Raw genomic sequence first — 17,112 nt, forward strand, 5'->3', positions numbered from 1 at the left:
AGTGTCTCTCAGAAGTCAAGATGGGCAGAGGATCACCAATTCCCCCAATGCTGAGGCAAAAAATAGTGGAGCAATATCAGAAAGGAGTTTCTCAGAGAAAAATTGCAAAGAGTTTGAAGTTATCATCATCAACAGTGCATAATATCATCCAAAGATTCAGAGAATCTGGAACAATCTCCGTGCATAAGGGTCAAGGCCGGAAAACCATACTGAATGCCCGTGATCTTCTGGCCCTTAGACGGCACTGCATCACACACAGGAATGCTACTGTAATGGAAATCGCAACAGGGGCTCAAGAATACTTCCAGAAAACATTGTCAGTGAACACAATCCACCGTGCCATTCACCGTTGCCGGCTAAAGCTCTATAGGTCAAAAAAGAAGCCATATCTAAATGGGAACCAGAAGTGCAGGCGTTTTCTCTGGGCCAAGGCTCATTTAAAGTGGACTCTAGCAAAGTGGAAAACTGTTCTGTGGTCAGACGAATCAAAATTTGAAGTTCTTTTTGGAAAACTGGGACGCCATGTCATCCGGACTAAAGAGGACAAGGACAACCCAAGTTGTTATCAGCGCTCAGTTCAGAAGCCTGCATCTCTGATGGTATGGGGTTGCATGAGTGCGTGTGGCATGGGCAGCTTACACATCTGGAAAGGCACCATCAATGCTGAAAGGTATATCCAAGTTCTAGAACAACATATGCTCCCATCCAGACATCGTCTCTTTCAGGGAAGACCTTGTATTTTCCAACAAGACAATGCCAAACCACATACTGCATCAATTACAACATCATGGCTGCGTAGAAGAAGGATCCGGGTACTGAAATGGCCAGCCTGCAGTTCAGATCTTTCACCCATAGAAAACATTTGGCGCATCGCCGCATCATAAAGAGGAAGATGCAACAAAGAAGACCTAAGACACTAGAAGCCTTTATTAGACAAGAATGGGACAACATTCCTATTCCTAAACTTGAGCAATTTGTCTCCTCAGTCCCCAGACGTTTGCAGACTGTTATTAAAAGAAGAGGGGATGCCACACAGTGGTAAAAATGGCCTTGTCCCAACTTTTTTGAGATGTGTTGATGCCATGAAATTTAAAATCAACTTATTTTTCCCTTAAAATTATGCATTTTCTCAGTTTAAACATTTGATATGTCATCTATGTTGTTTTCTAAATATAATATTGAAATTTGAAACTTCCACATCATTGCATTCTGTTTTTATTCACAATTTGTACAGTGTCCCAACTTTTATGGAATTGGGTTTGTATCACAAATCAAAGTGAAAGTATGTCGCAGATGCTTACCACACAATAATCTTAATTAAAAGTAAAGAAACGAAATGATCTTACCAGCGATGTTGTCGCTCTTTAATTGCGGTCTTTGATTTTGAAATTTAAAATCTGATGATCAATAAAATGCAGCTCATATCTGTTGCTTTCAGTGACATGAACTCATTTAAATCCTTATGCGCTATGCAGGAATTAAAGATCGAATTTATATTGATTTTGCAAAAAATGAATTTATGTGACCAGGTGTAAATGGAATCGTTTGCTAAATCAGATACGCGGTAAAAACGCATGAAGTGATATATATTTTATATAACCCATGTGTGCTCCCACTGAACATGCCTTACTGTATACAATAAAGAAAATAAATTCAACTTCCTCAACCCCCCCCCCCCCCCCCCCTTTTTATTGTGTTAAATCAACATTAAGTGTTGTTTATAGCGTTGGTTCAGAACAAGTTAGGTAGGCTTAAATATTGCTATTTCATTAACCTGTTGTCCTGGTCCCTGATTGGATGCCTGCTGGTTGGCAGAATGACTGGCGGCAGCTGCAGTCTGTTGTTGGAAGAGATTGGCTGGATATACTCCCCACGGGACTCCATAGTACTGAGGAGGGACTACAGCCGGACCTGTAGGAATAAATGATGAGCTTTAGCAGGGACGTGCACAGGAATTTTGAGGGGCAGTTGCTCTGACCTGAAAAAAGGGCACCCCCCCCCCCCCTTATTTATTTGAAAAGAAATAATCTGGATTGAATGGAAAAAACTCGAAAAAATAAAAAACGCTTAGATTTCGGGAAAAAATACAATTCTTTTTTTTGTCAATCCTGACCTCCCCCTGGGGCCCTAAGCAAAATTCTGCTAAGGGCCCCTCTACCTGATCTGTGATGCCATGTAAACCATTTGCCATTGCCACTCAATACCGCCCAATACAATCCTCCCTCCTTTAAACAAAACAGTCAAAGAATAAGTACAACAATATAGAACAGAATGAGGTTCAAACAAACAATATTTACTGAATAAAGCATTTTTATAGAATGTTAAGATAACAAGTGAATATTAACGTAAACATAAACAAGAAGAAAATAATAAAGTACAACCCTGAACTTTGGCTTTTGGGATTAGCTTTGGTTCACTCTACAGCCTGGGTATTTTCGGAATCAGTAGCCTATGATTTTTATTTAATTTTTTTTTATGCATGTTAAAGCAAATCTTGATTTATGGTTATTTACTGGGGGATTTGCATTCATATTGACCAGAATGTCCATCTAATCATCATTTTAAATTCAATATAGCCTATAAATCAATAGTCAATCAATGTCAAATTGCCAATACATTGGTTTATATCTTGCATAATTAGTGCAGTTGTTTAGAGTTTTTAACTACACTGAGACTAGATAATCAGTGTCTTTATAATGTGTACTTTGATTGGGAGTGCCATCATTCACGTATTGTACGGTATTTCTCTGGTCTCCACATTTCTGCTTGAAAAATGCGAAGTTTCATTTCGTGCACGCGCATATGAACGCAACACACGCGACGCGGTTATGTTCTCCGAGCTGCAGTAAACAAACACTGTTGTTGCACTTTGTCGTTTATCAAAAACAAAACGTAATAAATAATGGTATTTTACTCTCACTTTTGTCAGGCAAAAAGTGATGCAAGAGATGCACTGCCTGCCCAGACAAACCATCAAACTTTGCTGACACTAGAGAGGACAGAACACAAGTTTACCTGACTGCTGTTCCCACAATTCACTCTCATGTTTTTCTTCTTCCTCTTTTCGTGACGAGAAGGATAGTTTCGCTTCATTTTGTCATGGACTTCGTACACATTAATTAGCGCGCGACACGAGATGGAGGCGCGGCCTGAGTGATTTGCGGTGCCTTACCATACGCACCGGTCGCGTGCAGTCTATGGTCTCGTGGAAATAGTTTGACTTTCAATTTTTTTTTTTTTGGAAGTGAATGAGGCTTTGCGATTTTTATATTATTTTTTGTCTAGGCCTACGTGAAATTCTACATTCATTGTACGATTTTTTTTTTCCTCAGAAGGGCAACCTGAGTCGAGAAGGGCATATGGGCAGTTGCCCGGGCAACCTGAGCAACCCCCCTGTGCACGTCCCTGAGCTTTAGACTGAACTCTCCATATTTAAGATCCCAGGATTGTCTATGCTATGATTGATTTTTATAAAGTGTGTACATGCATATACCTGCAAGTGTTGCGGCTGCTGCCAATCCTGCAGCGGTATAAGGGTCTGTTCCAGGAGGGCCAGCATTGATGATGTAAGGGTTTGGCACAAACGCAGGTGCAAGACCTACCGGGAGGAAAAAACAGAGCATTAGATTCAAACACAGGACAGATTAATTTGGAGACTGCTGGTTACACCCCAAAATACACATGCACAATAAAATTAAACCACTAAACACACTCAAAGAAAAAATCAGCAGGAGATTACAGGTAAAAAGCACTTTGGTCAAGTTTTTGGCAGCTAAAGACTTGAGCTTTAGAGTTGAGCTTTTAGCAAGTTCACAAGCTTGCATCATAATTGAGTCTTGAGTGAGACACTTAATTTTCCCCAGCCATAAGAAATAAAATTAAGCTAAAAATACCATGTATTCTATGTTCCAAAAACATGTATGATCAGCACCATGTTGAGGAAAAAGGATAATGGAGACTGATAAGGGAGTCTCTGTATGAAAGTAAATGTCAGAAAGAGGTTATGTTACCGAGGTGTTGCTGTTGGGCTGCAGCAAGTGCGTACTGTTGCTGCTGTGCTGCAGTCAGCTGCTGAACTGTGAGATGACCAGATCTCTGGAACAACTAAAAAAAAAAGTTAAGTTATTACATCTTTTCATTGAGACATTTGTTCTTCTGCTTATGCAGCAATCAGAAATACTCCAAATTCACAATACCATTCATGTTTGTGATTTGTTGAGTAAAAACCAGTCAGTATATCAGATCCGTGCACATTGAATCTTTAAAAGAAACTTTAATTCATACAGTAAAGACGCAGCATTTTATTTTAACATTCTGTAGTATTTCTTACTACGTTAAATACACCTTCAGTCCTTTGTTCAATTGTTTGTAATTTGCTTAGTTATCTCTGAAATTGATTTTTTTTTGTATTAAAAATAAATAACATGAAATAAAATCGTTCTCGTAAAAATAAAACTGTTCATACCTTAAAGGTGCCCTATAATGTGAAATTGAATTTATGTTGGCATAGTTACATAACAAGAGTTCAGTACATGGACATGACATACAGTGAGTCTCAAACACCATTGTTTTCTCCTTCTTACTTAAATCTCGTTTTTGAAAAACAGGCAAATCGCCACATAATACCGACTCTGACGCAATAGTCGGGATCATTAATATGTATGACCCAAAATATTTGCATATGCCAGCCCATGTTCAGTGTCAGACGAGACGGAGCTGCGCAGCCGAAGCATGGCAATTGATCAGTGTTTGGATGTACACATAATAATAATAATAATAATTCATTACATTTATATAGCGCTTTTCTCGGCACTCAAAGCGCTTTACATAGAGAGGGGAATCTCCTCAACCACCACCAGTGTGCAGCATCCACCTGGATGATGCGACGGCTGCCATAGTGCGCCAGAACACTCACCACACACCAGCTCACATGCACACAAAAGAATTTTTATTTTTAGTTCCTTCATCCGAGCCTCTGAAGAAACAATGGGTTAATTTTATTTTCTCTGGATATTTCCAAACATTTCACCGACGACTGTATCCTCAACTTGCCAAGAGCTGGCCTCGGACCGAGTATGTTGTTCAAGTTCAGACAGGTAACGTTAATCTTTCACTCAAAATTATGTATTACTGATGTAAAATTTATGTATCAGTAAAGGCGGGCATACACTGTGCAATTTTCGTCCGATTTTGAGCCGAATTCTGACTTGTGCGACTCTTTTTCGTGTCGGACCGATTTTCAGCTTTGTCGTGCGTCATTTATCGTGCAGTGTTCGTGCAGTGTACAGGGAGAAACGAGAGGCGATTAACCTCTCACGATCAACAATCGGATGGTCGGATGATTTCTGGCATGTCAGAAATTTGTCGCTCCTCGTGACTATATCGCAGAGTTGAAGCAAAGCTACGAACCGATTGCCCTAAACTCAGTGTTTTTTCCCTCACTGCACCTGCGCGAAAACAGAAGTTTAACCATTTCATCTGCAGCAAAAATAACGAAAAGAGGGAGATCTTTAAGTTCTGTAGTTCAAACTAGCTACAAATTACTGTTGCTTACCTCCAGTTCGTGTTGCAAAATGGATAATATTACCCACGTCTTCCAAGCCACCTGCGATGTAAAGCCTCTTTTCATTGATGATTAATTATGGCAATGTTCGGACATATTATAGACTGTTAATAGTTATTTTATATGCCTAAAATTCATTGTGAAGACCTAAATGTTTTAGACAATTTTTAATTAGGACAGGGCTCCAGTCCAGACTAACTTTTTTTACTAGGAGCGCTGTTGCCCCTGACTGAAAATTTTAGGAGCGCAAGCAGAAAATTTAGGGGCACACTCAGCTTGCAATGCAATTATTCAAATTTCCCCCAAAATAACTGTAATACTGACAAATTCTTTAATAATAAATAGACTTAACATTATGATATGCTGTTTTATTTTAACTTCACAGGGTTCCAGACTCAAAGTTGAGGGCAGCATCACCTCAAATGAGAACTCACAGCGAGTTCTACTAAAAAAAAAAAAAAAAAAAAAAATCTGGTAGCACTGACAATAAATCACTAAGCTTAATTTAGGGTGTAGATGAAATTAACTTTAGTTATTATCATTTATAATGTCTTAATATTAATTAATAAAAGTAGTGAAAATATGTACATGGAGTGAAAATAGCCAATAAACATCCTACTGTTTACAATGGTATTATTTTTTTTTAAGTGTTTAAATAAGAGTTTTCCAACATCTTAAAATTTTTCTTTTTAGGACAATCTTTAAAGGTTGAACAAAAAATGCGTTGGTAATCACATAAAAAATACAAAAAAATAAAACATTTATATATGATATTATTGAAGTGCTGGGAAAAGATGTGTAGTAAGCTACTTGTAAGCATTTGACTATTTCTTACACATTATCATATTTATGGTTAGAGTTAACTTACTACATTAGCCTAAATGCATGGTTCTGTTAGGCTGATTTGTGGACTGAAAGCCTTATTTCTCCTGGTTTCCACGTCAGCGCTGTTTGATCTGATAATAGAACTCTGCGCCGAATCGGAGTGTTTCTCACTGGATCTCGTGGTGTTGATGTTATTAATTCTGAGGCGAATTCAATGGATTTCTTCACTGGATCTCCTAGTAACAGTAGTTGCGTGAGCAAGATCGGCCCGTGACTGGCAAGTTTGAGGCTTTATGGTTCGGATCGCAGCTGCTGCTCCACGGTCCTAATCATACATGAGTGGCGTATTTTCGTTCCGCTTTCATTTTGTTTGCATTCGCTGCTAGGTAACGACTAACGAGTCGATAGATCGCTGATTGCTCAGACGCACATCAGGTTGTGATATTTGTCTCCGTCTCCTTCCCACAGACGCTTACGCGCGCTATTCTTGTCACGGATTCATTGACGCGCCCCTTCCACGCTTACCATGCGTTTAACGTGTGGCAAATTTACTGGTCGCACATGTGCGACTGGATGTAAAATTCAGTCGCACACTCTCAAATTTTGGTCGCAAAATGCGACCATTTGGTCGCAGTCTGGAGCCCTGTTAGGAGTAAGATTATGTAATATTTTATTATCCTTGCAGCATGTTGGTTATGTGCTGTGAAAATATTGCGTGGCAAATTAATTATAATAGCGGATCAATTTAATAATACAATTAGCCTATAGGCCTCCCCTAATAATGATAATACAGTAATACTAATAATAATTAAATGCATACATTGAAAATGCTAAATCATCCTGATATTGATAGCAGATGCTTGTTTTAACAATATCTCTGTATACATATACGTAAATAGGCTCAATCCAGGGGGTTATCGCAGATATTACACGTATAGTGTGAGCAGTGAAGTCGCAGCTCGACGATCGGACCGTACAGTGTGAGCACATAAATCCTAAACTTTGCCTCCATCGCATGCGATTTACTCGTTGAGTGCGAGTACGTACATTGCTGAAATCGCAGACATCGCACAGTGTATGCCCGCCTTAAGTCAAGCCAGGGACTTCACATCGTTTCTTTTAGTAGGATGAAAAAATAATAATAATAATGAATAAATTATATACAGAAAGCGATCAATATCTTTCCACACAGCGCGAGTTTATCTGGACACTTGCCAAACTTGTTATGAATTCAATGACGCACGTTACACTGCACAACAAAGCTCTAACTGTATTTAAATGATCGTGTTTGCATTGGTGAAAAAGCATTAGACTAGAGAGAGCAGAAACTGCATTGCAATTATCTTCATCCTCGCGATCGATAGGCTGTCCTCTGCTTGCTCAACACAACAACATTTTGTGTGATGGGAATAGATCTAAATACTTCAAAAACATCTCACGATTCGTTAATCTCGATGGTAATAGTAAAAACGTATAATAGCTGTAGTAAAATTATTCGAGAGAGTTTCACATGTAATACATAGCTATTTCATATGCAAGCATGTCAGCTAATCACAGCAGAGGCCGGTTACACACAGCAGACACGCCCCTTCCAACAGAGTGTTCAGATCAGAGGCTAAAATCAGGCTAGGAAAAATGCCTTTTATTTCTAAATTATGACTATTTTTGATCTAAAAAACATACTAACATAAGGGCAACCCAGGAAACAGTATAAAATAAATAAAAAAACCATTATAGGGCACCTTTAAAATATTAATTGTCATATCGCCCAGCCCTAAATGAGTAGCTGTACCTGCTGTTGGGGGTTGTAGTCAAACAGGTTGACTGGAGCACCAGATGAGTCCACCTGAATCTGATTTCCAGCATAGTCAAATTGGAGTGACTCCATGCCCACTTGCTGCTCCATGCCGCCCATGTTCTGGGCTTCCTGGCTCTGGAAGTCCTCGGTGGGTGGTTTGTTTGAGACGTTGGGTGGCTGCATAGCGTGCGGGTGGTGCTGCACCATCATTTCCAGACCGGCCTGACTGGGGCCCAGACGTTCAACTGCCTCTGTGGGGGATGCCTGGCGACTGCCTGGGGTGGGGCTAAAGGAAATCAGTTTTAAATCAAAGTATGTATACTTAAATAATGAAGCAGAGAAATTGTTGCAGGGTCACTAATCACTGCCCTATTGAAATCTCAGTTTTTATTTGTTTACAGCTTTCAATATCAGTTTAAATTTGTTTTAATAAGGCATACATAGTTTTGGATTTCAAGGAGAAGCATCAATTTTTATGCCACCAGTATTGGTCAGATAGATAATCCCATCCCCAACCTCACATCATTAGTTAAGATAGTTTCAGAGTGGTCATATGCCTTCATACATCCAGTGTTGACACATGTTGGGATAATTAACCAATGAATGGGATACTAAGCTGAGATAAGAGTATTTTTAAAACTAAAAAAATACACCTTTAGATTTCTGCTGTTTAGGATTACATCGCAAATTGTTCCATCATTGGCTATGATGCCGATCAGAAACTTAATTTTCTCAATGCACCATCTCCCTTAAAGCTTCAAATGTTCTCAGTCACACTCACAAAACCAGTCAGTTCATTCCACAATGGCCTAGTTTCAGCCTTAATAGCAAGTTAAAAACAAAAATCATGTTAATACAGTTGACAATTAAAACTCTGCTTGGAAAAGAACTATCATACTTGAAGTCTTTACAGTCACGGTCCATCCCGTTCAGCAATCCTCTGGCATTTGCTATTGAGGCATCCCCTTCATCCCCAACTTTCATCTCAGGACTTTTGTCTTCCTCAAATGGTAAAGCCTTTTCTTTTGAATCACTCTTTTCCAAGCCATCTGGATCTGCATCTGCTCCACCCTGGAATCACCATCAATCAAAGTTAAATGCAGTGATCCATGAGAGAATGAGACAAATTTACTTTAGGTTGTCAATGAAACATTAAGCCATCTTAATCTAATATAATAAAATTTGTCTACGCTTACAGGTTCATCAGAAAAGAAGCTTATGGTGATGACTGAGCAACATTTCTAAAGAATGAGAAGAAATTTGACATACAAAAAACGCATGCGATATGCATCTTTACTACTTAAAGCTGTCATTAAATCAAAACCTATTTACTGAAAGGGACAGTTTACCCCAAAATGAAAATCCTGTCATCAGGTCATTCCAAACCTGCATTACTTTCTTCTGTGGAGCATAAAAAATAATAATTTGAGTTTTTTTTTTTTTTGTCAATGGCCACTAAAACATATCTTCTTTTGTTTTCAACAAACTAAATGCATTCAGGTTTAAAACCACATGAGACTGAGAAAATTACTAATTTATTTTTTTGGGGGAACTAACCATTTAATGCATGTTATTGGTAATTTATTGTCAACAATGTATCAATGTGTGTACACTTTTTTTTTTTGTCTTTAATCAAAATGTCTTTACAAAGAGCCAGTATGTATCAGTGCAGGCAAGACTGGAACCCAGATTGTCTGATGTTCTGAGAACATGGGCATAATGTCTCCAATTCTGACGTGTAATAATTGAAATCTACAAATTCCCCTTTTTTCTGAATGGCATTTGTTTGTAAACAGTAGTGCTGGGAGGTAAACCGGAATTTCGCAAATGATATGCATTTTTCAAATACCGCCACACTGGTGTGAACTGAAACAATTGCTGTATCTATCAATGGCCACTATGAACGCTCTGTAGAGTGTATTGAGAGGGGACTTCTATTAACTGCCTTCTTATTAATGGTTATAACTTATAATTTGATATAAAATTATATGAATAACCCACAAAACGAACTCTTCAATATTTCAAATACCACGTAGAGCCATATGATTTCTGATCTTGAACGTTGCTCAACATCAAATGGCAAACAAAATGAATGCATAACGAAACTGCGCTACTTGTTTGTGCTTCACAGACTGTTTATCAGTCAGAATAATAGACTGCGTAGAGCAACTTTACTACAGAGTGCTGAGAGATCCAGAGAAGAAATCCATTGAATTGGCCACAGAATTAACATCGCTGCAAGGTCTAGTAAGAAGCATTCAGATTCCGCATTCTGAGTTCTGTTATAAACCATGGATATCAGATCAAACAGCGCTGACATGGAAACCAGGAGAAACATTGTGCCATGAATGAACAAGTTATAGAAAACTTAGTCCACAAATCAGCAACATTCGATTGAATGTAGTAACACTAGCTGCTTTCCGACCAAGTAGTTACAGAAACTTAGTCCAGTTCTAAGAACTACTCTCCCCCAAACTCGGTTTTGCTGCTTGCGCCCGCACTGGCCAAGTGGCCATAGGAACTGGTAGGAGGGGTAACGCAAGCACGGCGACGGTCTTTATCACTAGACGTAGCGCGGCCACATACAACAACAACAAACCAGCATGGAGGAGGCTATTATTGCAATGTTCCTGTGCTGCCTTGCCGGGACCTTAATTAACGCAGAACGAAAGGTGGCGTTTAAAGATTATGCTTGAGTTCTGTAAGTTACAGAGAAACACAGAAGACGAAGGCTCCAGCGTAATATGATGGAAGAAGATAAAAGAGCAGAGCGCAGGAGGCAAACAAAATGACGGGTAAGGTTAGCTAGCATTAGCAATTAGCTGGTTGAATGCGTTATGTTTGTCTTAATCCTCGTTGTAATGTTTTGCAAAAACACACAGCGTATGGCAGCGCGCTACAAGTTCAGTGTTGACAGTGGGCATGACTTATAAGTTGAACCAATCAACGTAGACCTAGGGAAAGGGAACTAAAAAAAGTCCTCGCTCTAGACTAGGTACAGAAAGAGTTATAGGAACTACGGTCTGAGGAACTAAAAAAATCCCCAATTTAGTCCGGTCGGAACACGAGAAAAAAAGGGTTATAGGAACGTTAGGTTCTAGGAACTGCAAAAGTCCCTCCGGTCGGAAAGCTGCTACTGTTACAATGGTATTGTGGGTGAAATAGTCAAACACAAGTACTATACATCTTTTTCCAGCACTTCAAAACTATTATTTTTAATATTATTATCATCATATTTAAAATGTTATTTTTAATGTGATGACCAAAGCATTATTTGTTCATCCTTAAAATATTGTCCTTATTAATAAAACTAAAAGTAAAGATGAAGGAAAACTGACAGTTATTTAAAAAAAAACAAAAAAAAAACATTAAATTATCATTGTAATCAGTAGGTGGCTGCAGAGAAGCGCTTATTGGGTTATTAACTATTCCCTAATATCTATTTTTTTTTCACTTGTTTTGCTTTTGACTTCATATTAAGAAACTATGAATGCTATTAACTGAAGTTTAATTGTTTTAACACCTCAACTCAAGCTCAGTGCTTAATGGTCCGCCCTGCAATGCTACCAAATACTTTGCTACCAAGAACTTAGTGGCTCCAGTGCGGCTGCCCTCAAATATTAGCATGGAGCCCTTTGAACTTAAAATAAAAACTGTAAATTGTAATTTCTGTATGTTAAATCTATTTATTGCTATTTACTATTTATTACTATTAGCATTTATCAGCAATACAGTGAAAATGTGAATGACGGTGTTGCAGGTTGATTTAAGGTGCGCCCCGACATTTTTTGCTTGGGCTCCTAAAAGTTCAGTAAGGGGCTACACCGTGCTCCTTGTAAAAAAATTTACACTGGAGCCCTGATAATAATAATAATAATAATAATAATAATAATAATTTAAAACAACTGTACACTGCAACATACAGTGATAAAGATTTTTGGTCAAACCGCCCAGCACTAGTAAATAGAAGCCAAGTCAACAAGGACGTCCCGGACGCCCACTCGTGGTGGTGAGAGAGTAGGGTGAACAGTTACTTATTCATTTCTGTTGGGAAAAAGGACATTTCCAATCTTTGTTATTTTTAATAAAACAAAAAATTAAAAACTGCATGTATTCACTGGTGTTTCTTTTAGATTTCCTTTTCAAAAAATCTGTTCTGATTTTAGATCCCATATGCTGAAAAAAAGGTCGAGATTTATGTATTAAGATACCCAAAGAACATAATCATTGACTCACATAGCCTCCATTTCTGTAGCGACCATCCATCTTTTCTCCAGGAGAAGAGCTGAGGACATATTCCACCATACTCACACCCAGACCACCCCCCTCTGAGCGTGGGGACAGCACTGAGCTTGCGTCTCCGTTCCCGTTGTAGCCCTGGCCTGGTCGCCTTTGTACCATAATGGGCTGAGACACAGAATGATCTAGACACAACAGAGGAAAAAGAATACCAATGGCATTATATTGATGAAAATGACAAAAAGAGCACAAATAAAACATTTAAGCACGCATTAAGAAAACCATGATAATACTACCATAATAAAATGCAAAATGAAGTTTCAAGCAACAATCAACAACCTCTTGTAGGCAATACTGAGAAGTACTGTAGGCAAATTGGAGCCACAACCTAATAGCTAATTCATTAAAAATATGCTTTAATGCATAAAGCCAATCTGATCCGATGTGAGTTTATCGTCTCCCAAAAAGAACCAATTGTCTTAAGAGTCGTCAATAATTCCAGTCTTACTTTCTGCACGTACATATATAGGATAGTAACAATAGTAATTGGCTGCATGCAAACAAAACTACTTTGACTCTCAAATACAGCAGTTGTAGCTGCATATGCTGCAAAAGAAAATCTACTTTGCATGAACTTCCAGGTTGAGGTCTCAAGCTCAAATTGATATGTTAAAACTGATGCCATAACATATAAGTGCAGAGGAAGCCCCTGGAGCTGAAATTCAGCGATTCAAATTTAGTTTGACACATACTGTAAATGGTAGACCAAATTACAACAGACTGGACCATCCGACCAATCAGAGCAGAGCAGGCTCTCAGAAAGAAGGGGTTTAGAGAGACCGAATCCTTGATCAAATGATTTCAGACAGTGTGGCCCCGTTTACACCTGGCATTAGGATGCATTTTGGTCGATCAGACCACAAGTGGACGGCACTAAATACACGGGTCTAAAACGTTCTGAACTTTTCCACTTTCGACCTCTTCTAGAGGTAGTCGAAAACGCATTAGATCGGATTGCTTTCGTAGTGTAGACGCTAATTTGATCAAATATATTTGAAATGCCACAAGACCACCTACTTTCTGCTTACTGAGCTAATGCGTAAACATTATGGGAAGCACTTTAGCCAGACGAAAAAATTTGTCTGGCTAGAGTGCTTCCCAAAAAATTCCATGCTCAATGTTCTCTTACTGATTTCTAACTCACTCACAGCATTCAGTGTGGTCTTGCGGCTATCAGACCAGAAACTAAAGCTGATGCGCACCGCATGTTTTTCCATCATCTCCGGGAATGTTCATTTTTCTAAATTCCATTTTTTCAAACCGATTAAACCATGCATCATCTAGCTGAGTGCAACAGCAGAACATGATTGTCTCACCAGCACAATATTGATGAACTTGTTCTATGCTTCAGCTGCTATCAAGTGATAAAACATGCAAGTGGCTTGATCCACTCAAATTTGACACAAAATTCTGTTATACACTCGTACCATATAGGATCATTAAAGGTTCTGTGGTGAAGCTAGCCACGACCATGTAAGAATTTACAGAATTAAATGTTTAAGAATATTTATTGTTATAGAATTAAATGTTTCAGTGTAATCTACAATTTCCAGATTTACAGTGAAATCAATGCAGGCCGGAACATTTTCTTATAAAATTACTGTGAACAAAGAGCAAAATTAAGCTATCACAGTAATGAATGGCTCTTGTTTTACTGTGAATTCACATTATTAAAGGGCACCTATTATGCAAAATTCACTTTTACATGGTGTTTAAACATAAATGTGTGTTGGCAGTGTGTGAGCAAAACCACCCTAGAATGATAAAAATCCACCCAGTGGTTTTTTTACAATCTCAATAAATCATAACCACTGTCTCAGAATGAGCTGTTCTAAGATTCAGCGCTTTGTGACATAGAATTGAGCAAGGGGTTTGATTGACAATGGAGGATGGTGTTCAGATCACCGAGGGTGGGGTCTATGCCACAACCACACCGTTTCAACAACAGCCGGTAATGCCTCCTAGAAACATAAGTGTCCTGTTGTGGGATGGGATGTAATAATGACATACATAGTAGTTTTCACTTACTTCCGACATCAGAGCCACTGAAAACACAGTGGATGTATTGTATTTTGGAAGTTTAAGTGGCGCCTTTCCTTCGTAAATAAGTTTATGTTTGAGCTAGAGCTGTGCAAAAATTAATTGCGATTAATCGCATCCAAAATTATGTTTACATAATATATTTGCGTGTGCTGTATATAATTATTTTGTATATATAAATACACACACATGTATGTATATATTTAAGAAAATGTGTCATTCGTATATAAAATATTTATATTTATATAATATAGATTATGTATTTATATACATATACAGAATTTAAGCACAAATAATTCTTAAATATATACATGCATGCATCGGTATTTATATATACAAAATAATTATATACAGCACACACAAATATATTATGTAAACACAGACTTTTATTTTGGATGCGATTAATCGCAATTAATTTTTGCACAGCCCTAGTTTGAGCGAATCATTTTCTGACTGACTGTTTTGTGAACGAGGGTCAATTCAAAGCTGGTCTTGCTTCAAAGTTAATCCTCAAGTGTGGATCGTCGTCTACTGTTTGCGATCCAACGTCACCTCCAGTAAGTGTATTTTATGATTTTTGAGCAAATAGTCATTTCAGTAGATGTCAGCCAATTCAACAACAACACATGCGTCTAAAGTTGTTGTTGTCGTCGTCGTAGGATGTCTGTGTAAATAAATTTAAACCTTGTTTTTTTATAAATTCAAATTTATTTATAAAGCACTGAATAAAACAACAGAGTTGACCACAGTGCTGTACAGGCAGTAAAACTATAAACAGAAGAATAAAAGAAAAATGTACATCCACATATCTAATTAGGTATTATAGTCTTCATCAATCAACAACATGTGTTTTTAAAGAGAATAAAAGACACTAGCACCCTTCACACTTATCTTGATCGAACGCTATCATAAAAAAGTAGGTTTTCAAGTGACTTTTAAACTGACTGACTTATAGTGTGTAACCACACGTTTATATATTTATTTAGTTTAAGATATTGTATTAAAAACAGCATATATGTTCTTGTTCTGTTGCCATTTCCCACAGAAACACCTGTATGACAAGTAATGTAAACATGACGCAACAGCTCCGAATATAAGGAATTTCGCTTGTACGTAGCAAACTACTGTATATCACAGTATGTGTAACTTATGTTGTTTCAAAAAATTGCGCTGTTACGTCCTTAGGGACGGTTAGATTGTTTTCCTTCGAGGTTTGTGTTTTTCTTTTCTCTCTTCCTTACTTTCACTTTCACAGGTCGTCGCTGATTGGCTATAACACCTGTCAATCAGCGTAATGAGCGGGTTTTGCCTGGGAGGCGGGATCTTCATCAGCCCGATGCGCGACACCTGGAGAAGCCCTACTTAAGACGCGTGCTAACTGCGGGAAGAGAGAGAGATTTTTGTGTTTGCTTTGAGAGACTTTGGTTTTGTTTTGAGATGTTTGTTTTTTTTGTTTTCTCTCCAGTTGATTTAGTTCTGTTAAGTGTTGCTTTATTTTGTCATGTTATGCTTACCTTTCGAGTTTTCCCTGAAACTTCACATTTGTGAGATTTTGAGTCTGTTAAGCAGCTTTGCAAGGCTGGATTAGTTGGGAAGGAGAAAAGGGAATAGGTAAGAATGTCACGTGACATACATTTTGCACACTTAGGTTTTCTGTGTGTCTATATTCACTAGGTTAGAGATTTGTGCCACCCCCTGTATTTTTGTTATTAGTTAGTGTAGTTTAGACACGGCGTCTAGGACGTTGAAGACTTTTTCTTTGTTCTTTTGTTTTAGTCTAGGTTTAGATTGGAGATGGTCTAGTTAGTATTGTTTATGTTACTTTCGTTTATTTGGCACAAATCCTGTATTCCCTTTTCCCTTTTTCCTTTTTCCCTTTTTCACATATTATGTTAACCAACTTATTTACTATTAAATTATTTTTCTTTATATCTCTGAGTGTCTCTCGTGTTTTCTCAACACATTAAGTGGTCTAAAGAGAGGTTTCATTGAACCGGTTCTGTGTTCCCCTTCTAAAATTCCCTAGATGGGAACGAGCCAAAGAAGGGTCGTAACATAATGGGGGCTCGTCCGGGATTATAATCCAATTAAATCTAACCGGTTCATGATACCGTCTTTTTTGTATCACTGCGTGTGGTGAGAACTCGTAAGTGCGGCTGTTTAGCGTCATAACGATATGTTTAGTGTGGAAAAGTTTCTTGAGAATCCCTCGCTAGAAGAATTAGATGGCTGTAGGAAGGATGATTTGTTAATGATAGCAAGTCATTTTCAGATTTCCGTCAAAAAGCAGTCTCTTAAGAACGAAATTAAGTCTGTGGTATATAGTCGATTAGTAGAGATGAATGTGCTTACGTTGCCGGAGGAGGTAGTTACAGTTGCAGACAGTGTGGAGGTGGGTACGTTTGGTGGAAGAGGGAATATGAGTGAAGGGGGACTAACGCCTACGGCGGAGGTGGAGGCTGAGGCTAGGGCGGGGTTACCTCCCTTTGATCCATTTTCACCTGCGTCGGTCTGCTCAAAAGGGGAAGCGAAACTGAAAGTTCGTTTGGCCCGTTTGGAGCTTGAGTCGCAGGAGAAGTTGCAGGCT

At 38.4% G+C, this 17,112-nt stretch overlaps 1 protein-coding gene across 7 annotated transcripts in view; it reads right to left on the reverse strand.

Moving 5' to 3' along the window:
• The window catches only part of pum2 (pumilio RNA-binding family member 2), a 115,959-nt gene that overhangs the window by 62,916 nt on the left and 35,931 nt on the right, over positions 1–17,112 (reverse strand). For all 7 annotated transcript variants that reach the window (XM_089118419.1, XM_089118413.1, XM_089118417.1 and 4 more), the window contains exons 5-10: positions 12,423–12,610; positions 9,085–9,257; positions 8,181–8,472; positions 4,011–4,104; positions 3,494–3,598; positions 1,775–1,911 (exon numbers count right to left, since the gene is read on the reverse strand). In XM_089118419.1, coding sequence (XP_088974545.1) covers positions 1,775–1,911; positions 3,494–3,598; positions 4,011–4,104; positions 8,181–8,472; positions 9,085–9,257; positions 12,423–12,610 — 989 coding nt within the window. The remainder of the gene's footprint in view (positions 1–1,774; positions 1,912–3,493; positions 3,599–4,010; positions 4,105–8,180; positions 8,473–9,084; positions 9,258–12,422; positions 12,611–17,112) is intronic.

The sequence above is a fragment of the Pimephales promelas genome, chromosome 13 (genome assembly GCF_988280905.1).
Source record: "Pimephales promelas chromosome 13, fPimPro1.hap1.1, whole genome shotgun sequence".
Classification (NCBI taxonomy): Eukaryota; Metazoa; Chordata; class Actinopteri; order Cypriniformes; family Leuciscidae; genus Pimephales; species Pimephales promelas.